General features: G+C 36.4%; 2 protein-coding genes across 2 annotated transcripts; both read left to right on the top strand.

The window, feature by feature from the left end:
* Positions 1–24226, top strand: LOC137402211 (CCR4-NOT transcription complex subunit 7-like). The gene is made up of 8 exons (XM_068088710.1): positions 1–64; positions 7353–7492; positions 10535–10620; positions 11195–11391; positions 15336–15497; positions 18318–18495; positions 22470–22547; positions 23343–24226. The coding sequence occupies exons 2-8, from the start codon at positions 7444–7446 to the stop codon at positions 23526–23528; spliced, it is 936 nt and encodes a 311-aa protein (XP_067944811.1). The 5' UTR covers positions 1–64; positions 7353–7443; the 3' UTR covers positions 23529–24226.
* LOC137402414 (piggyBac transposable element-derived protein 4-like) lies at positions 2040–3176 on the top strand. The gene has a single exon (XM_068088912.1). It carries the CDS (start codon positions 2040–2042, stop codon positions 3174–3176), a length of 1137 nt encoding a protein of 378 aa, XP_067945013.1.
* Positions 24227–24866: the final 640 nt, after the last annotated feature.

The raw sequence follows: 24866 nt of genomic DNA, 5'->3' as shown, positions 1-24866 counted from the left end.
GCATTGATTTGACTCTGCATTTTTCTTCTAGTTGTTTACTTGTATACTTCGCTTGGGTATTATGGTTTGTTTAATTGTAATCTGTAGTAAATGCTCTATCAATTGGCCAAGTTTATCCATATTACTACTAGTACCCTTTTGTTCGTAGTTCGTACTTTGTTACCACCCTTTTGATATTGCATGCGAATATGTTTAGATATAAGTTACTTGTACAGTTCATGTGCATATGGCATTCAGAATTTTTTTCACTAGTTCGTTCATTTTCAAGTGTTTAGTTTGAGTGAATTGTAATTTAATCAACGTGAAAATGAATTGTATATAGATTTAACGGCTAACAAATGGTTTGCTTGAGGTAGTTTAAGTTCTGCTGGACAATCGCGAAATGCATTCTCAAACTTATTTGTGTTTTATCTTGTCTATTTACGGTGTACTATTTGTTACTATGTTCAAAAATTGATCGAAAAGATAATGGTAGATCGCATAATGATACCGGACATAACGCGGTAAAATGCATGCTCAACAGTAAAAGGCCTGTTGATCTTACTACGTTTTATACAGGGAAATGATTTCCAAAACTTGAGAACTTGCCTAATTTTGCTGGAAAAATTTGTATCAGTGAAGAAATAGGCAGCATATTACTATAAACGTTTGAAGCAATACTTAAGTAAACGGTACGTAACGTGTATAACTGAACATATACTAACCGCTTGAATAATCAACAAAAGTGTTTGTTTTCCGTCTTCATCTATCTACATATGAACTAGAGTTCTCTACACTACTGGCAATAGATAGCTTGGAATCAGTACTAAACCTCAAGTTTTTGAAATCGTATCGCGGAATGACACCCAGTAGCTAATATCAACAGCACGCTTGAGCAGGTGTTTTATTGTGTTATGTTTGATATGATTACACTATCTACCATTATCTTTTTAGTCAATGTTTGAACATCAGGCGTTTTATTGTGTTATGTTTGATACGACTACACTATCTACCATTATCTTTTCAATCAATGTTTGAAAATTGTCACAATTAGTTGAACATAAATTATTAACCCTTTGACAGGGGAAACGACCGGAATGTCGTTTATCGGTTGCGTGGGGAAACGACATTTATGTCTATTTCGGTAGACGTTTATAAAGCAGTCGCCTAGTAATGTTAAATAAAGGATATGAACGCTAGCAATTCTTAAATATTATCGGCAAGATATTTATCTAAGAATATTTTATTTGAAACGATTATCTGAGAGGCGTCGTTTTGTGCTATAAGCTAAAGAAATACGAATTCGTGACGCTTTCGAAAAAATGGAAGTTGGAAATTCCAGTCAAATCGCGGCACGGCGTTCCAAACGAAAAAGTAAAAATTTATTTGATCCTGCGATCGTTAGCAATCTTTTGTCAGAGCAATATGATAAGGATTCAAACGATGGAAGTGATGTTAACTCTGAAGACTTTGAATATACAGAGAAAAGTGATGGTTACGGCAGCTCAGACGATGCCGATATTATATCCACTCAAGCCGTTGTAAATAGAAGTACATTGTGTGGTAGCAGCAGCTCTATATCAAGGAATAACCGTGCTACTAGCACTAATACACAGGATTATAATATTGAGAGACTAGAAGATGAAGTAACTGCAACCACATCGACTTTAAGCCAATGGAAAACAATTACTGACTTAGATAATGACAAGCCTCCATCACTCCACGATTTCTCTGCTCACACCGGGCCAAACTTCACACCACCTGCTGATACTTTACCGGTGGAATATTTTGATTATTTTTTCCTTCCTGTCAATCAAGGTGGAAGTAGTTTGTGGGACTTCATAGCAGCAGAAACTAATAAGTACTATGAGTACACTTATGCAAAGATGGGAGTACTGCAGGCACGGTCTAAGCTGAATTTATGGGAGAATGCAACAGTACAGCGACTAAGGGCATTTATTGGACTGAGTTTGAACAAGGGATTGTGGAAAGCTCCAAATAATAATGCTTACTTTGATGCAAAACATCACAGCCAAAACCACCCAGTATTCTGAGAGACCATGAAGCAGGACACATTCAACCTCATGCTCAGATTTCTACATGTTTCTGACAGTTATAATGAGCCTCCACGCTCGAGTGCAAGTTATGATCCTCAATACAAGTACAGGAAAGTTCTGGAACATTTGACAGCTAGGTGGCAACAAGGTTACGATCTCTTCAAAGTATTATCCATAGATGAAACAATCGTAGGTTTCAAAGGCCGTCACTGTCTAGTCAACTACATCCGCATAAAGAAACACCACCAGTGGGGCCCGAAGGAATACAATCTTGCCGACTCAAAGACCGGGTATGTGCTTAATACCGTTTATCATACATCAGCACTCCAAGTATCCGACAAAGGGCAGCCGTTCGATGTCTGCAATAAGCTTTTAGAAAATCACAGTGGCAAACATCATCATTTGGTAGTAGATAACTATTACACTAGTCGTGTTCTCTGTGAAGAAATGCTCAAAAGGCAAATATATGTGACTGGCACAGTACGCAAAGGTCGCCCAGGTCTGCCTGACGGCATCAATGCTAAGCTGACAACCAAAGGGGAAATGAATGTAATGAGAAATGGCCAGATCATGGCATTGTCTTGGGTAGACAGGAAGCAAGTACGCATGCTGTCTACACACGCTTCTGCAAAGACATGCGAGAAGACGCTTTGGAACGGTCAAGTCAAAACATTACCAACTGTGGTGGTGGAATACAATGGTGGGATGGGTGGTGTTGACGTAGCTGATCAAATGGCCGATGCTTATGCTGCTGAGCGAAGAACCATGAAATGCTGGAAAAAAATATTTTTCCATCTCCTGGACAGAACAATGACAAATGCATATATTATGTATAAGCTAAATCCCAACATCACAAAGCCAATGGGGCATTATAACTTTATTGTAGAGGTAATTGAAGGCCTGCTCGGTGGTTACCAAGAAAGTCGACAGCATGTTGGTAGACCAAGCTTGGGTGACATGCAGTCAAGATTTACAGCTAGACATTTTTGTGAGACAATTCCAGATAAGAAACGTAAAGTCTGTGCTGTTTGTAGCAAGAGCAGGGTTAGCGGCTACAAAGGAACACGCATAACTACATGGTGTAAAAGCTGTGGCGTTGGACTCTGCCGCAAGGAGTGCTTTCAAGCATTCCACACATAGACAATTGTACTTTGTTGTATTTTTGTGGTAGCAGTACATTATTAAATAGATGTTATGTAAATTTTAAGTACATATGTAAATACATTTCAGTTCGAGCTATGTATATTCATAAAATACAAAATTTCTTGAATTTTCCAAAAATAAATTACACGAGTTTCGGTTGTTTTTGGGGGGGGCTTATACCCGGTCAAAGGGTTAAGATAAAGCTCGAATGAGTTTGAAAAATAGGATAACCAAAAATAAGTTGAACTCAAACGCTCTCAAGCACACCACCTGTTAGCCGTTGATCGTCAAGTCTATATCTAACAACTCAATTCCATGATTATTAAATTATTTTTATCAATATGCTCAAGTGTCTTCAACTGCTAATAAGTGCTAAATTTTTCATTGTTTCAAAGTGAAGTGTACCCAGTTTTACTTCAGCACTGTATCAACCATGCTTTACATGTCCAAGGAAAAATAGATGTCAGTCGGCTGACATTTGTCAGGTATGAATAGCCTAGCGAGCAAATTGGTTTACACCAGGGGTGGGGAACCTGTGGTCCGCGAGGCGTTTTAATTGGTTTATACCATCAACAACTATATCGTCTCACTGGATTCTGCTTTGACAAGGGTAAACTATTCGTACCTAATTTACTGCAAACCTAAAATTTTGTTGGTAACATTTTTCAACTTTATAAAAAGTTCCAATTACAAATGTTGAAAATTTATTGTAAATCTATGTTAAAAGTCTATGGACATCAGTGTCAGGCCTCACATCCGCATATCATGAATGTTGTGTTATTATATTGTATAGCACCATATCAGCAGAGCCTAATGTTTATTCAACATTGATTTAATGAGGTTGTTTTCATTGCTGTAATTTTGGCTAGTGGAATACTTTAGTTGACATTTTACTTTTACTGTTTACTAAGCATTAAATTATTGGTTTGTATTTGTTTGTTTGTATTTTATATACATACTGCATATAAAATATATACATACATACTGAGGCAGTGTTCAAATACAGGCTGAATTTTGGAAAGATAAATTTAGCCCTTTTACGGGCGATGCGAATGCCGCCTATATTTTGTACACTTTTTCCTGTGGATCGACATTAACCCTTTGCGATGCAATAAATCTGCTAACTTACCTCCAACTTGTCAAAGATGTATTAATAAATATGCATTGAGAAGCAAAAAATATGTCTGCCAATTGATATTTATTGCTTGCAAAAAAATACTTATCAAAGCTGGCAAAACAACCAATTTCTGCAGGTTTGAAAATAATGAATACGACAAAATTTTGCAAAATAATGAGACTAAAACATACAAGAAACTAACAAAACATTAGCTAGCCAAATTACATCAAAATTCAAAAAAATAGCGCACAAATTAGGACTTGAGAAAAAATTGAAACACTAGCAAAGAATCAGCCATTCATAATGTTTATTAAAAGACCAGATAACTTCACAAACCACCCCACATGCAGATTAATCAATCCGAAAAAACTGGCAAAACCCTACTCACAAATATCAAGAAAAACCAATTTAAAATTATGGCGGAGCATTGGTGATGTATTGAATTGGTTTAAAGAAAAACAACAGCAAGCATTTATTACTTTTGACATTTGTAAACTTTTCCCTTCAATAACAGACACGCTATTAAAAAGATTTTGCAGGCAATATAACAGAAATCACCAAAAAGAAAAGACAATCATACTAAATGCAAAAAATCGCTTGTATTTCTCAACGACACAGCTTGGTCAAAGAAAGACTCCAACAAATAGTTTGATATGACTTAGTAACTATGACGAAGCTTAGACTTGTGAATTAGTAAGGACTCAAGTTACTGACTTGAATACTCAAAAGATTTACTTGCGGTGTTTGATTATACAGAGACAACGGACTTGCAATTTGCAAAGGAACGTCACAAGCTATAGAGAAACAAAGAAGCTAGTATGCGACATCTTTGATAAAAACAACTTGAAAATGACTATTGGCAAAAACAAACAATCAATAAACCTTTTTGATGTAACTTTAAATCTACAAGATGACAACTTCAAACCTTTCTAAAAGCTAGGTAATCCATTACTATATGTGCATAAGCAAAGTCATCCACCTTCCATATTGAAAACCTACCACGCAATATCAACAAACGTTTAAACGCACTCATCAAATAAACAACAATGTAACAGCAGTGCAACTATACCAAGAAGCACTCAACAAGAGTAGACACCACAGAAAACTACAATATGAAAAATCCAAAAAAAAACAATAGACAAAAAAAGATCACATAGTACATACCCCATTCAGCGCCAACATTGCAAACAGCACAGGCCAAAGTTCTCTAACCTAGTTACGACAAGCTTCCCAAAAGACACTTGCTCCTCACAATATTTAACAGAGAAACCTTAAAACTAAGCTACTCAGTAATGCCAAACATGAAGACAATTATTAATGCACGCAACAAAAAGCAGCTACAGAAACTATTGCACAACAAAGAGAAGACAATGAAAAAATCTGCAACTGCACACAAAAGAATCATTGCCTTTTGGAAAAAAAATACCAAGCTAAGAAAGTTATATTGTGGAGGACTGAGATTGTACACTCATTATTTACAGCATATATGTATTGTATCAATTATGGACTCTCATAGAATAGCAGGATAGCCTGCCCAAACTTGCCTGCGTTATGTAGTCCTTATATATCCTTTTTATGCATGCATACGCTTATGTAACCCGTGTACCCTTATGTAATATCCTTAAAAATTCTTTTAATGGGCATAAGTAGAATAGTGGGCGGAGTAATGCCGCTATATAAGCCAGTGCACGAGTTGCACTGGCGCGCTTGATATAACTTCATGTCATTGTATGTATATATTCAAGATTATAAGTAATAAACAGAATCAACTCTACTCACAAGGACTGATTGCATTGACGCCTGCCTGGGTGGCTTAAAGGTTGCAGAAAGCAGGCTTCGATCTGACATCAGGCAAAACTGCCAGGGTGGATCTAAGGAGGGCTAGGGATTTGTCTACGCTATAACTAGACCTGATTGGGTATGCGATAGCATAAGAGATCAGGCCCTAGAGCGAACTGCTAGGAGACCTAGACTAGCCAATTATAGAGACACAGATGGCAGGATACATTGTTTCGGAGTTGGCCTGACTACTGGGTATTTGTCACGGACTGGCTTGACTGTCGGGCGTGTCAGGCACGCCCAGATGAAGGGGGCGCACAAAGCTCAGGCTGCGTCCACCTGTTAGTGTACTAAAACTGGCTCAGCTACCGGGGCCAGGCCTTTACAATATACCAGGCAACAGTGAATAAACAAACAGGCAATCACATAGCAACCTATGTAACACTGCGCAACAGAATTTAAAACCAATAAGATATAGCAATAATAGAGCCTCATTTAACCACAAAAAAGAAACAGCACCACACAGAACTGAGCAAGCACATTTGGAAATTGAAGGATAGCAACTCAGCATACAATATAACATGGAAAATATTTGCCCAAGTACAACCATATACAAACAAAATAATGCAAACTATGTTTATTAGGAAAATACTTCATAATATGCAAATCTTACTTGAGCACATTGAATGAAAGGAATTAGTTGTCTTCTAATTGCAGACACCCTACGAGTTATTTTCTCGGTCACATTTCTAGCATTTCAATGCAACTTTTCATTTTAATCAAACCGCACCTGAAGAGTGCACGAAACAGATTTGTAGTACTTTGCTAAAAATTTACTTTATTCCTAATATTTCTATTATTCTGTACTTGACTAATTATCTTTTAGGTTTTTAGTGTAGAGTTCTCGTTTTATATGCTTTTGCACTTGCTTTTGGTTACTATAGATAAGTATATCTATGGCTGTAGGTTGAGACCTACAACCTGATGTATGTTCTAATGTTGTAAGATTTTTTAGGTGTCCAACATTTTAAAAGCGATTTCCTGTGTCAGAGATCTCAAATATCTCATAATATTGTTTGCGCAACTGCGTATAAAGTATTGTATTTTTGTATGATAGAGAAGCAGGCACTTCAGAATTATTTAGCAGGCTGATTCTATTTTAACAGTTGGAGACCATGTCTTGTTTATGTGTTAAATTCCTTTTGAATAAAACAAAAATGTATAATTAATAATTAGGATTCAATTTCATTAACCTTATGTTTCTTTTGATTTGATAGTGAATTGGTGAATGAGGCTGTTTGATAAGGACTTGGTGAATTATATGTTAGCCAAACAGACACCTTGGATGTTGAAAAAAGAAAAGCCATAATGGTTCAAAGTATTGGCCAATCAGCTGCCGATCAGAACCTTCAATACGGTTAGTTACATGATTGTCATTTTAGTTCATGTATATTTCAGCATGTTCCAGGCATGCGAAGTATGGTGAAATTTTGCTAAGCATTCAATTTTCAATCGTCTTTTTATCTGTATTTCAGAGGCAAGGTTTCCAAAAAGTTGTAAATGTAGGTAGATAATGGTACTTACGTAACTCTCAACTTTACAATTATACATAAAAAATGGAGGCACACTTACATAATGGCACAAAATAAAAGTTCCAAGCATGCTCCGCATGCTTGGAACTTTTATTGAGCGCTGTATTTGCAATTATCATTTTACCTGCACTTTAAAGGAAAGATGGCCAAAAAATATAAAATGTAGTTAGTTGGTCGTAGTGTCCATTTCATAGCTATGCTAAAATTTGTGTCAGTATGATATTATTCTTCATGTCTGAAGGCACCTCAGAGTGAACCCTTTTTTATGTATATGTATGCATTCATGCCAAACTTTAAACCTTATATAAAGGTACAAACTATTTCTGCATTTGCAGAAAAGTAAAATGCGCTCTTGGATATGATCGTTTCGAAAAAAGCATAGTGAACCAAACTGTAATTCTAAAAGAAGCAGCCCAGTCTAATAAAACCTATGTTGGTCTTTGGAGAGAAACAAAACTTAAGACAAGCTTCAACAACCAAAAATAGCATAGCTATCATGAAAATCAAGCTAACATTTTCATGATATTTTGATTCATGATTGATTCATTTTTATGATAGCTATACTTCAAGCATAGCTATCATAAATAACAAATGAACATGGAAAAACACATTAAAAATAAGATATTAAAGATTATTAGTGATATTAAAGTTGTGTGTATCATTTTCTAACAGCGTCAAAAACATGCAACCTGTGGATTCACAAAAATCTCAATTTTCACCCTATAGTGAACGTTTAACACTAGAGGGAACAATGACACTACTTTTATTATCCAAACAAAAAAACCTTAACATTTCATTGAACGCATTTGGACATTTACCTATTCAGTCATGGCATGCATAGTGTAATAATTCAGTCTCATTCTGGGACCTGATGATCATGACCTTTAAACAGAACATCCATTTTAGTGAACTTTGTTTTACGTACATATATAGCTGACATGCATAGCCTTTGTTATGTGCACATTTTACTATGCAATAATTGAGAAACTTCTCTGATGTTCTAGACCTTTGCATCGCAGTACACAAACAACACTGATTAGCAAAAGGAAATAACACATGCTAGGAAGTCCGTTTTAGCTAACAAACTAAACGAACAAATAATGTTTCAGCTGAAACTTGCACACTCATTGGTGCATATATATTTGCTGCAACTATTGAATAACAACCTTCAAAATGAATTCAATGTTGATCTGTGTAACATCTTGGTCTCATGTCTAACAACTCTACACAAAACGTGAAAACCATAAAAATGTGCAAATCCTTTAAAGGGGTAGGCTCGTGAAAGCCAATCAGAACCAACAACAAGGTAGTCAACATTTTAAATGTAATTTTAAATCTTAACAGCTCATATAGGCCCTACACCAAACCAACGAACACTGGTGTATGTCCATGATGAAAAAAGCCACCCTGTTACCATAATCAAAAATCTGTCAAAAACATTAAAAGCTGTGTGAGTACCCTATCATCTAATTAAGGAGAGGTCAACCTAGCTGCCCCACAATATCAGGAAGCCTTAACCAGAAGCAGATTTAGCCATTAACTAAAATACGAATGACCGACAAATCCTAAAAGAAAACACAAGTGAAACATCACCTGGTTTCATTCACCATACAGTGCAAATGAAAATGCAAAAGTAGAGAAAAGGTTTTCCCAACCATCCTGAATTGTCTTTCTCAACTCACCCACTCTATAAGATATTTAACAAGAAAACGTTAAACTTGGCTCTTCATGCATACCCAAGATGAAGCAAGCAGTAGATAGACATAATATAGCTGCACTAAAAAGAGTAGTAACAACACAAATTCTGGGAATTGTAACAGAAGACAGAAAGACATCTACCCTTCAGATGACAACTGCCTAGCCAAAGAGGTTGTGTACCAAACTGCATTAACAAGTATTTATAACCACAATAGCTGAACATGTGTGTTAAATTTGTACCATTTTCTTCAACAGTATATATAACAACCACTAATCATCCTTCCAAAATGGAACCAAGCTGATATTATTAAATCCATTTGCCACCCAAAGGATAACAACTCCTAATACAGAGTAAACTGGCACATTTTAAAATTGTGTGGCACATAATATAATATTACTAAATGATTCAACATCTGCATCAATAGAAAATACATCATAATAAACCATATGAATGTAATGCAACTTTGAATGAAACGTATCTGACATTGTTCATTGTCTCACAAGTGGAGTTAAATGCTTCCTATATTTTGACCTATTATTTTAGAAAATTCTCGAGTAGATGCATAATTGTACTTGGTTACACTCACATCTCAATGATCTAGTATATTAACTCTTACCACAAAAATATCTGCCATTCAATAGTTTTCCTGGTTATGAAACGTCGCCTAGCAATATCATTGCTCACTTGTTCATCATCTGTTCACATATCTCCAATTGTACACATATACAGTAACTCATTAGACACTGAGTAGCTCATAATCCCATAAGTGTTTGGCTTCATAATAAAAGCCGAAAAATGACAAGCCTGGGATATAACGGAATCATCAGTTTTATGATAAATGCGTTTTAGTGCCAATCTGTGAATTATCATCTGCAATGTTTAGAAGAAATCCGTATGCTTACGTCAGTAAGTGTCTAGAACATTCACTGTCACTCTATTTATGATTTGTGTAAGCTTCAACTGTTGTGTGACAATCAATTATGTAGCCCTAGAGCTAAAGCATATAGGAGTGGTGGTTGAAAGTTGCTTGGATTTAATGCTAGGAAATACAACAACTGGTGTTTGTAGTTGACGGCTCTTTAACCTACGCTTAGTTTCTTCATTATTCTGACTCATGTCTGGCATTTATATCTCTAAGATTCTCTCTATAGAATCTGTTGTATTGCAGGCATTCGCGATGTGTGGAAAGGAAACCTCGAACAAGAGTTCAAGGTCATTCGAAGGCTTGTTAACAAGTACCCGTACATAGCAATGGTAAGCCCTCTGTTTATTTTGTATCGTGTGTGTCGTATCTCTAGAAGGTATTTCACATGTACGTTGAATGTCTCGTATAACATTGTTACTTGATTGCAGAGATCACGTTTTCAACTATTGCTTATGGCCAAAAGCCTTTAGTAAGGGTAAAGTTGTGATAAATTTTACTTGGTGTTAATAAATGTCGAAGTAACACCTGTTGCAGTAGGGGTCACACGTATGGTGTGTCAAGGTCAGGAGATCCATGACACAATAACGCATGACTCAACCTCGTGTGTTTAAGAATTGCTCACCATGTGTATTGTTTTTATTTTTAAGTTATAGCAACGATAACAACTAGTGACGTCATTTTGCACGTACTTTTCTTCTGAGCGTTTTACCGCAATCAAATTTTTTTGGTTGTTATCTTTAGACATCTTGGCAGTCAGATCACCTCAAACATTCAAAACAATCACAAATGATAGAAAAATTCGGATACTTTCTGATTAACTTATTAATGATTAAATATTATGTCCTTTGTAGCTCATATTCTTGAAGAGTATTGTATACAGGTGCTGGCAACTTGTCATTGCAGGACACAGAATTCCCTGGTGTGGTAGCACGACCCATCGGAGAGTTCAAATCACAATCCGACTATCAGTATCAGCTGGTTAGAGTTAATGTCGACCAGTTGAAGATTATACAGCTCGGCTTCACATTTCTCGATGAGAATGGAAACCTGCCAGCCAGCGGCATCAGTACCTGGCAGTTTAACTTCAGGTTCAACTTAGCGTAAGTCTGAACTACATCAAAATCACTGACTCAATTTGTATCCTATTCATTATCCTGTCCTCTTCATCTGTTGGTAGCCGCATGAATATCGCGAATGTGACGTTGCCTATTAGTAGTCACTAGTACGCTGGCCATCTCGGACGCTGTAATAGATCATCATGTGTAGTAAATATGTGCACAATTGTTCTGACATGAATAAGGTGGTCGATTGATAGTACTTTTGGTTTGAAATTCAAATATCCGAGTTCTATTCCCATTTGAAGCAATATTTTTTCTTAATGATCCTAGGAGTGTTAGGAGTTGTGTACAGTGTTAGGAGTTGTCTGTCCGAGTGTAAGGAAAAGTGCTTTTTCCTAACACTCGGACAGCCATGGGTCTTATAGCAAAGATTCTGTTGAAGTAAAAAGGCTTAAAAAGAGGTGTTGACAGTTTCATATTGTGTGAAAACTTGTTGAATGCCTGGTGTTGCTCGGGTAATAAAAAAGCCTTTGGACAGAAAATTTATTTGTATTTAACGTATAACATATTTAACACGAGGAAAATGTTTTGTGCATGTCAAATATATTTATAAAAAAACAACTATAAAAGGGATTAGATGTAAATGTGAAATAACTAGAAAGTAATGGCTAAATTAGGTCTGTTTTGCTACGATTACAATAAAAGATGATTTGGTAATGACACAGTCAATACGAATGATTGTATAAAAATTGTTTTTTTTGTGGAGCATGTAGTTTGGCAGACTTACCACAAGCAGTAGTGACTGTCATTGACAACAGAGAGATAAATTGGACGTTTCTAAAACATAAATTTCCTATTACTTAAATTCCACTCTGCGTAGAACACTTATGTTAAGTGTTTGCTTTTTATTACATAAGAAATTCCAAATGATGTTCAGTGTGAAGTTGGTGCAAGCTCCCAAATTCAATACGAATACCGAGAATCTCATAGCTAGCCTTAAAAATAGCGCTTTCTTTCGTGCCACACTTGAGAGAGAAAATGATGAAAAGATAGATGTATCTCGGTTATATATACTAGTACTGTCACAGTGTGCTGTCACAGTGTGCTGTAAGAGATTGTCAGGTGTGCCGATAAAGCAGAGAGAACATGTAGCTGCACAATTGTCCACAAATACTTAACGACAGTCATTGGAAGTATTACCAAACCTAATGGAAAGAGTTGGAAGCAATTTTTATGGTAACCACTAACTCTGCCTTCGAACCAGCAGTCGAAAAGACGGACACCGCTTTTATTCTATAGTAAATATATATTTACGTTATAATTTTTTTTAGACATGTACAACATTTTTTTATTTGATTCTTTGCAGCATAGACATAGCAATCTAGAACATGTGAAAAAATCCTAGTTAAAGAATAGAGAAAGCATAATATTATTATGCTTTATTAGTTATCTTGAGGTGTTGACTGATGCTCTAAAAAAAGAATCACGAAGATTCACCCACTAGAAGCTGAGATATAGCCAGCCAAACACAGGTCTACCTAATAAAGAATCAGAGGAAAACCCTTCGAAAATCCCGAAAACTGTGACGTATAAAATCGACTTGTTCATTCGAAATGTTCATATGCCGGAGTTGTGCACCCTTACCGCCGTTACGTATAACGATTGTTTTGGCTACGAGATGGGAAACGCTTCTCACGATAGTAAATAATTTACAGACTAGCTCTGGTTTCTCAGGAAAATCAAGCAAACATTGTGTGGTAAAGGCATTTGCCCACAACCCCTCGCTGTGATTTTTCAAAACAGAAGAGCAGATTTTGACTATTGTGCTTCAAATTTTAACTCGATCCCCACGGATATGCTCCGAAGATCCTCTGTTCAACGAACGGCTATATAGTCTATATAACGAACGCATATAGTCTATATGCGACATCCGCGATTGCAGTTCGTTTAGAATAAGAAATGAGAATGTGAATTTTTGTTCATTCATCATTTTTCTATTGTGTATCTACTGCAGCATTTAGTTGATTTTCATGATTATCGTCACTATTAACAGACTAAGGTTTACTTGCAACAAAATTCACATTACAGTTATTTGGTGTCAAAAGATTCACCATGTCTTACTCTGCTGTGATGTAGGTGCAAAATATGTGGAAATGTGATTACAAGCTCTAAAAAGCTCAAAAACTAACAGTTGGTCGCGGCCATCACGACAACGCCGTAATTTGAAATCTTTTTATTTCGATGGCGTTCTCAAACATTGCGGTTATAGTTTTGACACGTGATATTATCACGTGAAATAAAATGCTCTATATAAATCATTTCGTAGCACTAGTTTATGACAAACACTTTGGCTGTTACTGGAAATCGCTGTTACTGGAAGTATAGATACTCGCTACTTTACAGTTTCGTTTCAGCCTGGTCTAATCATCTAGTCGTAATCTGATCATGTGACCCATACTTCCTGCCAAATACTAAATGCCCATACTTAACTCCTAATTATTTTTTTGACTGTTTCTCCTGCTATCCATTAGTACCCTTCTAAAAAAATGCAACAATGTTTTGAGTAAATGGCCTGTTTGCTATATATCTGATGCTGAATGCTATATGCTGACTGCCATTAGTTTGCTGTAATCTGATCTCAGCCTTTGCTGTAGAGAACCAATTAGGATCACAATCTTGTCATTTTACATGAACATTACATCACTGTATTAATTGTACTGTAAGCTGCTTTTATATTGAATGGCCATTGAATGTTGACTATAATGACATTAGTGTATTTGAATCAATGAAATAGAGCTATAATATACCTTGAGAATTGGCAGAGTCTAAATTTTTTTAATTCTAACTATAGTTATACATAAAAAACACCAACTTTCTAACTATAACTTAGTTAGGGTAGCACTACATCACTGGTTAGCGGTGTTTGAAGATGTTTGAATCCCGCATCATGCAATCGTTTTTCAACCTTCAACCATGGCGATGGATTCATGCGACCCTCATTATAGTAATGACTGCAGACGGATATTATAGTTGGCCAGGTCACATTTAAGATGTATTACAACAAGTTCTATGTTATCTTACAAAGTAATTCATGAAGGCTTATGTAGTGTATTCTTTGTTAGAGTTTAGCCACAGTTTCATGAAAATTAGCTTCCAGTAATTAAGGGGTGATAATTGTTGAAGAAAAGGGGAGATAATTTCTGCTGACCATTATAATATCATGTATACCCTAGGACACTTATATTTCGCTAGTATTTAGTTTCGTGAGTAGCATACAGAGTAAAATTTCGCTGCAACTTAATTTCGCAGCTCTGACGAGTGCAAAAATATAGTGATGTGAAAAAAAATGCAGTGGAACAAACATATTTAGATTCCTCAGGTTCGGTTCACCAGTAAGAAAAAATTTTCAATTTGGTACTAGTTTGTAATTGTAAACCACAGGTATAATGACCGCAGGTATAATGATGTGAGCGAGATCGATAATACAATTTGATCGCTTGCTGCCATTTGTTTCTTGGACTATCAATGAACAAGCTATTTAATTCCGCTCGAAAATAATTTATTTTCGCTCGTTCGTTATGATAGTTTAGTTTCGCTCATGAAATTTGCATAAGAGGATGAATCCGCGAAAGTTAGATGAGGTGAATACATAAGTGTCCTAGGGTAATAAAAAGTAAGTTATGCTTGTATCCAATTTTTCAAAATAAATAATTTTTGTGGTTCATATTATTGTTTAAAAACATATTTAGGAATAGTTGGACACACCCAGTTACAGAAGAAGCGCGTGTCTTGTTTGTGAGATCATTAGTCTGGCAGTCTTTTTTCAATCGGTTTTAATTTATAAAATACACTATTCATTAAATCTATTTAAAATCTAATTAAATTAATTATGTTTTCCTCTGTTGGCAAAATTGGTGAGTTTAAAATAATGGATACTGCGTCATTCATCTGTATCAAGACTGTGTAGCCTTATCTCCTTTATTTAGAGAGGACACTTACGCCTGCGATTCCATTGATCTCTTAAACAACTCCGGAATCCAGTTCGCACGACACAAGGAGGAAGGCATTGAAATGCATGAATTTGCCGAGCTCCTCACTACATCCGGTATCGTTCTGAACAGTGATGTACGTTTCATCTCCTTTCACAGGTAAGACATAGCTTAGATGACACACTTCCTGTTCACGTTGATCAGAAGATTTTAAACGTTAACGTGCACAAATTCGTTGTAGATTTTATTACAAAGTATCGGTATTTTTTTATTATTCGCGATTGTTTTCACGTGCAAAATGATGTCGCTAGTTGTTATCGTTGGGATAGTTGATATCGGCTATTGCGTTCATGTTACAGCATTTGTATACTGTTGGTCGTCATAATCGCACCCAGCTTGATAGGAGTGGTTTAATCAGGATCAAGTTTTCTCGATTTTAATCTTGAAACATTTTGGCAATCAGATCTCCTCAAACATCAAAAAGTAATCGCAAATTATAGACACGTAACATTTTAATAAAATCTATTTGAAATTTGTATAAGTTCATCTTTTAAAAGATGTGAATCAAAAGTTGCACCCTTTTTGTACTTTGCTCACCTCCGAATTGGTCGCGGCATCAGTGAATTGGAGTTATTGCCTTATCACATTAGTTGATCACTCAATATTGGTTTACTGTAGTTGTCTTACCCTTAGTACCCCTAGTAGGTTTACTGCAGTAGTCTTACCTTGCCAACATATTTATCTTACCAAAGCCTATCAATATTCAAAAAGATTGCGTGAAAGTGAGTCTGCAGTGGAATATTAGGAAACAAACCCTGTGATCTCAACTAACTCATCTTTACTGGGTTGTCAGGTTTTGCGTTTTATGGAGACCAATCTGACGGTTAGAGGTGAAAAAACACTAGGCGATATTTAGAGCGATATCGCGCTGCGTGGCACTAATCTGCACTAGGACTCGCTCATGCAGAGCAGCGACAGTTTGCTATTTTGTTTCGATTGAAACATCTTCAAAACGAACACTGAATTGCTCATAAATTTAATAAAAGTACTTCCAGTCCTGTACACCATAACAAACAAAAATTCTGAGTAGAAAACCAACATTTGGAGTCAATCGTTGCGCAGGTTGACCATCTTGAGAATGGTAAATATTATATATTAAATATAAAAAACTACAAAATAAAAAATATGTATAAATCGTGAAATGTTACAGCTAAAATTACAATAATCGTTATTTCTTATGTCTTCTTGTAGTGTAGGCAGTGTACAATCCATGAAAGTAAGATAGGTTTAATAACAAACGCGCCATATTGACTTACCTAAAATTATTAACAACTCCGAAGAAACTATTGATGCGGAATTTTATTGGCTGTTTGTGAGCGTGCCCATTATATCGTTTGCTAGTGAAATGCTCAAGTGTGTTTAGGCACACGCCATCGATATCGCCACCCTCCTCATGACGCTCGTGACAAAATCGCCTAGTGTGTTTGGACCTTAAGAGGTCGCCGGGGTCGCGTAGTCATAAAAAGTCGTGCAGACTCAATGTTTGATAGTAACATTGCTTTAGCTTTGAGCCATTTGGTTTATTGTAGGCCATCATTTGGTTACAATATGGTGAGGTTATTGATTATCTTCTTGTATTCTGCATTAGTTTACTTGTTCATTTTTGTATTCTGTTTTCGTACGTATTTCTAAAATTAGGTCTGCACCCTACGATCAACAAGGCCACCATCTTTGGTGTCAATGAAAACATGTGCTCTAAACTTTGTAATTTTTTTAATATATTAAAACTGTAGCTAAAGTAAAAAGTACAGTATGCAAAAGTCTGGCACGCATTCTATTTACCTGCGAGTTGGGAAATAATTTTTGGTTTAATTAGCCTTTTATGTCATACAAGAAATAGCAACTCCAATAAAACAATTATGGACATCATATAAGCATTTATCATCTCCCACTCAAATACATCTGATGATCACCAACACTACATATTATGTAATGTTGGCGATCAGCATATATTATGTGCTCTAAGTTATTTGTTGTGATATTCAGTTGTACATGAGTGGCAGCGGTTTGTTAATCCTTCACCGGTATTTATTTTTGTCATATTGAACTTAGCTACAAGTAAACTATTCTTCTATCACAAATGGGTAACAAACAGGAGCATTACACGCCAACATCCATTACAATGTAAAGCATTTCCTGGGATTAGCTTTAGATGAAAGCTAATGTATACAAAAAAAATAGCTGTAGTTTTATTATCCTTCCCCTTTTGCCTGAGCGCTTGGAGGTATTTTGTGAGACATCATGAGGGAGACAAAAATTATATGATGGTGAATGGTAATTTAGTCATGGAATATATTACTACAAGAGCTGTCCATGTTCATACATCTGTCAAAAATCGCAGTTGGAGGCTAGCAAAAATATTCTTATCGTACAGAATTTGAACTCCTGATTTTTAAATGTTTAGCAGCAGTCATATGGGAGATAGGGCAAGTTAATGAAACACAAAGACAAGCATTTGTCAGCTGATGGCTCCTAGTGTCTTTTGAACTAGAAATTAGTTCATTATTGTCATTGGTATTAATGTTAGTAGTAGCAATTAGTTGTTGTTAGTAGCAGGGTTAGTAATAGCTAGTAGTAGTTGTTAGTAATAGTGTTAGTAATAGCTTTGGTAATAGCTAGCAGTAGTGGTTAGCAGTAGCATTAGTAATTGCTAGTAGTAGTTATTAGTAGTAGCGTTAGTAATTGCTAGTAGTAGTTGTTAGTAATAGTGTCAGTAATAGCTAGTAGTAGTTGTTAGTAATAGTGTCAGTAATAGCTAGTAGTAGTTGTTAGTAATAGTGTCAGTAATTGCTAGTAGTAGTTGTTAGTAATAGTGTCAGTAATAGCTAGTAGTAGTTGTTAGTAAGTGTCAGTAATAGCTAGTAGCTGCTATTTGTAGCTCTGTTTGTTAATCTAATCATGTTTATTATTTCTTGGTAGCGGCTACGACTTTGGATACCTACTAAAGCTGCTAACCAACAGTCTGCTACCTGAAACGGAACCCGAGTTTTTTGAGCTCAACAAGATATTTTTTCCCAACATCTATGACGTCAAGTATCTTATGAAAAGCTGTAAAAACCTGCACGGAGGCTTGCAGGAGGTCTCCGACCAGCTTGAGGTACACACAGGATATGTTTATTTCATAGTTTTTCTAAACGCTTTCCGTTTTATCTCTTAAGGTATAAACACACTAGGCGATTTTATCGCGAGCGTCATGAGGAAGGCGGAGATATCGCTGATGTGTGCATAAACACACTTGAGCGATTCACTAGCAAGCGATATAATTGGCACGCCCACAAACTGCCAATAAAATTTCGTATCATTAGTTTCTTCGGAGTTGTTAATAAGTCTAGGTTAGTCAATATGGCGCCGTCTAGGCGACAACGTAAACAACTTACGCATTTGTTATTAAACCTATCTCACTTTCACGGATTGTACACTGCCTACACTACAAGAAGACATAAGAAAAAACGATTATGGTATTTCTAACTGTAATATTTTTTACTATTTTTATACATATTTTATTTTGTAGTGATTTTTTAAAATATTTGTTCTCAAGATGGTCAACCTGCGCAACGATTGACTCCAAATGTTGGTTTTCAAATCGGATTTTTGTAATTTTTTGTTATGGTGTACAGGACTGGGAGTGCTATTATTAAATTTATGAACAATCCAGTGTTTGTTCTGAAGATGTTTCAATTGTAACAAAATAGCAAATTGTCGCTGCTGTGCGTTGGTGAACAGCGATAAGAAATGATTACCCGCCATAAAATTGCATTCTGGTAAAAGCCAACCAATCGAAATGCATCTCGCTAGCGATAAAGTTGTGTAGAGAAAGTCTAACGTTATCGCTCTGCATAAGCGCGCTGAGTGAATTCCAGCGCAGATTAGCGCCACGAAGCGCGATATCGCTCTAAATACCGCCTAGTGTGTTTATACCTTAACAGGTGTCTGTCTAAGGCGAAGATCAGCTAGACTCATATCTCCCTTGTCTCCATTCTGTCATTAGGCGTTGTCCTGCCTTATTGCGTTTTGACGGCTTGGATTTTTTTCAACTTAAAATTATGAGCGTTTTAATCGCAATCAAGGTTCATTGATTTTAATCTTGAAAAAATTCTTGCGATCATATCGGTTCGAATGTCAAAAACAATCGCAAATGATAAAAACTATAATCCATTTGTGTAAATTCATCCTTCCCATTACCAAAATGCCAACTCACTAACAATACCATAAATATACCTTCACGGTTGTTGAAAGCAAATAAACAAAAAAGCTATAGCAAGCAATCTCTGCATGCAAAGCCTGTGTTTGGTCATACTTAGGTCATTTCCAGGAAAGTCAAGACTAAGTTACTTGTCCTCTTTCACATCTCTCACCTTTCTCTCACACCACTCTGTTCTTCAGAGGCAAACAGTTAGTCATGAACTGTCACTTGTGAATGCAGTCATGCTGTCAAATTATCAATATTACTAGAATGCAAGTTAAATACAAGAAACCTGTGTAATCCCACTTGGAGCTGCTAAAATTCAACTCTCACCTTGTAAAATTCAACTCTCAGCCTGTAAAATTCAACACTCAGCCTGTAAAATTCAACTCTCAGCCTGTAAAATTCAACTCTCAGCCTGTAAAATTCAACTCTCAGCCTGTAAAATTCAACTCTCAGCCTGTAAAATTCATCTCTCAGCCTGTAAAATTCATCTCTCGGCCTGTAAAATTCAACTCTCGGCCTGTAAAATTCGACACTCGGCCTGTAAAATTCGACACTCAGCCTGTAACATTCGACACTCGACCTGTAAAATTCGACACTCGGCCTGTAAAATTCGACACTCGGCCTGTAAAATTCGACACCCGGCCTGTAAAATTCGACACTCGGCCTGTCAAATTCGACACTCGGCCTATCAAATTCAACACTCGGCCTGTCAAATTCAACACTCGGCCTGTCAAATTCAACGCTCGGCCTGTCAAATTCAACACTCGGCCTGTCAAATTCAACACTCTGCCTGTCAAATTCAACTCTCAGCCTGTCAAATTCAACTTTCAACAGTCTGTCTAGTATCCCTGAATGGATTAGCTCACATCATCAGCTCATTTTAGTTCATCTGTGTTGACGACCAAAAGCATACACAGCAGGTGCTATTGGGACTTGTAGACTGCGGAAATATTAATTGTGAAACTTTAGATATTTTGTGTACAGCTACCTGCGAATACATGTCATAAAAAACTTGGGAGAAGGAAGGAGTATTTATAAACATTTCTTTGAACGCGTATTGTACTGTGAGGGTTTTTTTGTGTAGTGCTGATGAAAATAACATTTGAAAAAGTGTTTAGGAGTTATATTCTATTTTTGATAATGACTAACCCATTGCCGGTCAACCATGAAAGCTTGTAAAATGTGTGTTATGGCTTGTGGTCCTAGTCAAATCCGACTACTGGAGCATCAAAGGGCTTGGAGGGAGATACTGGAAATCCTGGTTTGTGTGTCAATGGTCTGTGGTAGACCATGGTAGTCGGTAGTAGATTTTAGTAGATTTTATCAGAAAGTATCGATATTTTTTTATCATCTGCGATTGTTTCTGATGTTTGAGGTGATCTGGCTGCCAGGATGATTCAAGATTAAAATTGGTAATGCTTGATCGCAATTTAAACGCTCAGATCAAGCAAATGTGCGATTATGATGTCTATAGTTGCAAAGAGCCCATTAGAATAGAGACGCGTAACGCTGCAACTTGAACGTAATAGCCGATTTCATCTGTCGCAATGAGAGCAACCAGTGACATCATTTTGCATGTAGATCTTTTTTAGCATTTTAAAACGCTCCAATCAAGCAAAAGTGTGATTATGACGTCACTAGTTGCGATCATTGCTATAGTTGATATCGGCTACTGCCTTTAAGTTGCAGCGTTACGCGTCTTTATTCTAACGGGCTCTTTGCAACAAAGGACATTGAATCGCACTTTCCTTTGAATCTGAGCGTTTTAACAGTGATCAAGTTTTTTGTCCATTTTTAATTTTACAACATTTTTGCAATCGGATCACCTCAAACGTCATGAACAATCGGATATGATAAAAAAATATCTATCGTTCTGATGAAATGAATAAAAAATCTGTTAAAGTTCATCTTTAATCTGTTGATCAAGCACTGCAACAGACAAGGGAATCGGTCTGTCTTGACTTATCTTTGCTACTTCTTTGCTTCTGCTACTAGTAATGCGAAAGCTAGTAGGACTTTAAATTTTCCTTGTATGGCCAGCAGTAGTCTTAATATGGTCAATCAGGAGGTATCCTGGCTCTCATGACTTCCAGGAAAATTAATTTCATGTCGATTTGTTGACGTTATGGCGGTCAGGGAAAAAGTATTTGAAGTGTGAGGATGGAGGAGAATAACTGAGTGGCACTACGTAATGCTGAATGAATTTTCTGCACACTGATAGACAAACGCTTTTCATCAAATCGTTCAGCGATTATGATACCAAGCAATAATTTGACTCTGTCTACATGTACATATAATATGCCATTGTTTACATAGAGGTACTTAAGGCAGGTATCATTTTACTGAGCTCACCTCGAAAATGAGACCACCATTTGGTTTCAATGTTTTTGTATTATTAGCCAGGGTTGTATCAACAGATATGCAGGAGACTTTACGCGTACTTGTCTTCTTTGGTATCAAGAGAGTTACAAACTGTATAATATTGTTAGTGAACAAATAGCTATCTCCCATATTTAGTGTCGCACCAACAAATCGTTCAGCGGGTGTTCTGCGTCTCTGGTCCATCACCCTTTTAGTTGGTGGCATTTCTTGTGCCACTCAACAGCTACTTGCCTTTTGTTAAGACCTGGATAAAGCAGGCTCATTGCGAGAATAGGTCGACATCACCACTGGTGGTGCATTTTAAATGGTAACTCTAATTATACTGTATCTGTCTAATGACAGGGAACTTAATGGATATTCATTTTCTACGTCTAGAATTTTTTCCAGCTTTTTTCATTTCTCTTCATATTGTCTTGTGCGAATAGCCTCAGTGTGTGTCATAATAGCTGCAGCCTCTGTTCATGGCCTGTGATTCTAAATGTGACCACTATTTCTTGTAGCTAATACGGGTTGGACCTCAACATCAAGCAGGAAGTGATGCCAGGCTCACCGGGCTCGCCTTTTTCAAGATGCGTAACGTAAGTTAGTTTGTCTCTCTCACATGTCTAAATGCTGCATCAATATTCCGACACTGCTCTCCCGTTTCTTCTATAACTACGTTACTAAAGATCAATGATGAAGGATTTTTAGCTATTGACCATCAGACTTGGGGATGATCTTAAAAGTTATCAAATTGTCTCGACTAAGTGGAAAGTATTTAGTATTTTATTATATTATTTATTATCATAATATTATTTTTTTAGTATTATCATATTTGGTATCAGCTACAGCAAATGACCGTATGAATATTCCTCAGTATAAATGTATGAATGTATAAATGTATAAATCCGCTTCATCCATGCAGGTTTTCGGAGTTGTTTTTTCCTGCATCATTTGAGAATTCTTGTGAGAAAATAGTTGTCTTCATCATTGTTAAAAACTATTTTAGGTGTTTCGAAAATTTTTACCTGCTGTCATCAAATCAGTTTTCACTTTCGTGGGTAAATAAAATGATTGCACAACAATGCCATGAAAATGGAAAGCAAGCTATGAAAATCAAATAATAAAAATTTAGAATAAAGTTGAAATCAAATAATGCAACCAAACGTTGACAAAGTTAGTGTGTTCCAATATCTGCTTTGTCTGACGAAACCTTCTTACGTTACAGCAACTATTTCTACTCAATCACTTTATCAGTTTGTTTTATTTTTGTTTCAAAAAATATCAAACGAACTGTTTCAGAAAGTACTTCTGTCTCATGGTTATATGTAGAGGTGATTGTAAGTATATGTAAATATATTATATGTAAGTAAGTGTTTGTGGTCATTTTGTAGATGTATTTTGAGGACCATATTGATGACGCCAAGTACTGCGGACAGTTGTTTGGAATGGGAGCTGCTATACAGTCTCATTATTCAAATGGTGGTAATTACAGGGGTGGTACTCCACAGCCCGCACTGCCAGTCGCTAGTAACACTGAGATAAACACTGTTAGCCAGTCAGACAACTCTATTGCGTAGATAAGATTGATGGGACGAGTCTGAATTTCACTCTCAATACTTGAAGTCAAGAGCTTAAGATGACATGCTATCGATGGGATAATCTATGTAATCTCTTTTGTCAAGGTCTACTGTATAGAATGGGACATCGGTCTATCTAGTACATCAATTGCGGCGAGTTACTGCTCTGTATATAGTTTACGTTAGTTGACAACAAGACCATAGTTCATCTCGATTTCGAATAGAATGTCACAACTGTTCTTATTGATTCATTTTCATCTCTGTCTATGCGGTGTCGTCAGCAAGCTGGGGATGTTCACCTGAAACTAACCGTTTTTTCCTTGCACTGCCAATGATCATTCTGGGATAATTAATGAGCCATACGTTTGCTTTTTCTGAATTTGAAAAAAAACACAGCTCAAGTTCACATTATTAGGCTACATGATTCTGGTTTAGACCTTTCAATAACTGCATCTGGTTACCTGTTAGAAGTATGCCATAATATTAATTTAAGTGTTATCCGTCATCTAACTCCTTTTAACATCAGAAAAAAGAGTTGCATCGTTGAACAGGTCATTCAGCAAAGCTCTTGGCTTTGGAATCATCTCAAAGACACCTATTTGTTACTACTGCAATGAGCACAAGGCACAATTGAAAGTGTTTTTAGATTTTTTATGCTTAATTCTGTTCTGGCAGAAATAAGCTGGAGACATGTATCTTTGCCGACCGCCATTCATTGAAATACATGAATTATTTTAAGTGCTTTGGTCAAAGCTAGTATGTTGGCAATCACACGCTCTGTGAGAGATCATCAGGTGAAATAACTATATGCACAATCATTCCTCTCATCGGCAAAGTGGTCAAATGGCACAGTTGGTAGTGTGCCCGGCTGCAAAACGGAAAATCCAAGTTTGATTCTCATGTCTTTGGACAGAAAATTGATTTGTATTTAACATATAACAACATTTGCCATTCTAACTTTCAAAGTACATATCATGAGAGAAGTGCGTCGTGTAGTTGAAATAAATTAAGAGAAAAATAAAAACAACTGTAAAGGTTTTAAAACTTTGTCAAACGACTGTACCTTTCAAGCTAGTAGACTGGCATATTGCCAATGGAAAACTCCACTAAGCTAATAAGATTAGGCTTCCAATGAGGTAAGCCATGACTTTGAGTCTGTACTTTTGAGTCTTGTTCAGCTCAGCTGTTCGAATATTAGTTATGGCCGGAATGCGTACACACATACTTTGAGATATATATTATATAGATTTATAGGCATTTCTTAAAGTTTGTCATTCATCGTTGGTAATGTCCATCTATAGCTATTAAAGTCTTGAAATAAAGAAACCGTAGAGCAAG

This window comes from Watersipora subatra, chromosome 8 (assembly GCF_963576615.1).
Source record: "Watersipora subatra chromosome 8, tzWatSuba1.1, whole genome shotgun sequence".
Lineage (NCBI taxonomy): Eukaryota > Metazoa > Bryozoa > Gymnolaemata > Cheilostomatida > Watersiporidae > Watersipora > Watersipora subatra.
The sequence above is the reverse complement of the archived record's forward strand: the minus strand, read 5'-3'. Positions and strand labels throughout refer to the sequence as shown.

Excerpts from the sequence above, each read along its gene's own strand:
- LOC137402414 (XM_068088912.1), top strand. The coding sequence starts at position 2,040 with ATGAAGCAGGACACATTCAACCTCATGCTCAGATTTCTACATGTTTCT.
- LOC137402211 (XM_068088710.1), top strand. The coding sequence starts at position 7,444 with ATGGTTCAAAGTATTGGCCAATCAGCTGCCGATCAGAACCTTCAATAC. Across the intron at positions 11,392-15,335 it reads AACTTCAGGTTCAACTTAGC|AGAGGACACTTACGCCTGCG; the intron begins GTAAGTCTGAAC and ends TCCTTTATTTAG. Across the intron at positions 15,498-18,317 it reads CGTTTCATCTCCTTTCACAG|CGGCTACGACTTTGGATACC; the intron begins GTAAGACATAGC and ends ATTTCTTGGTAG.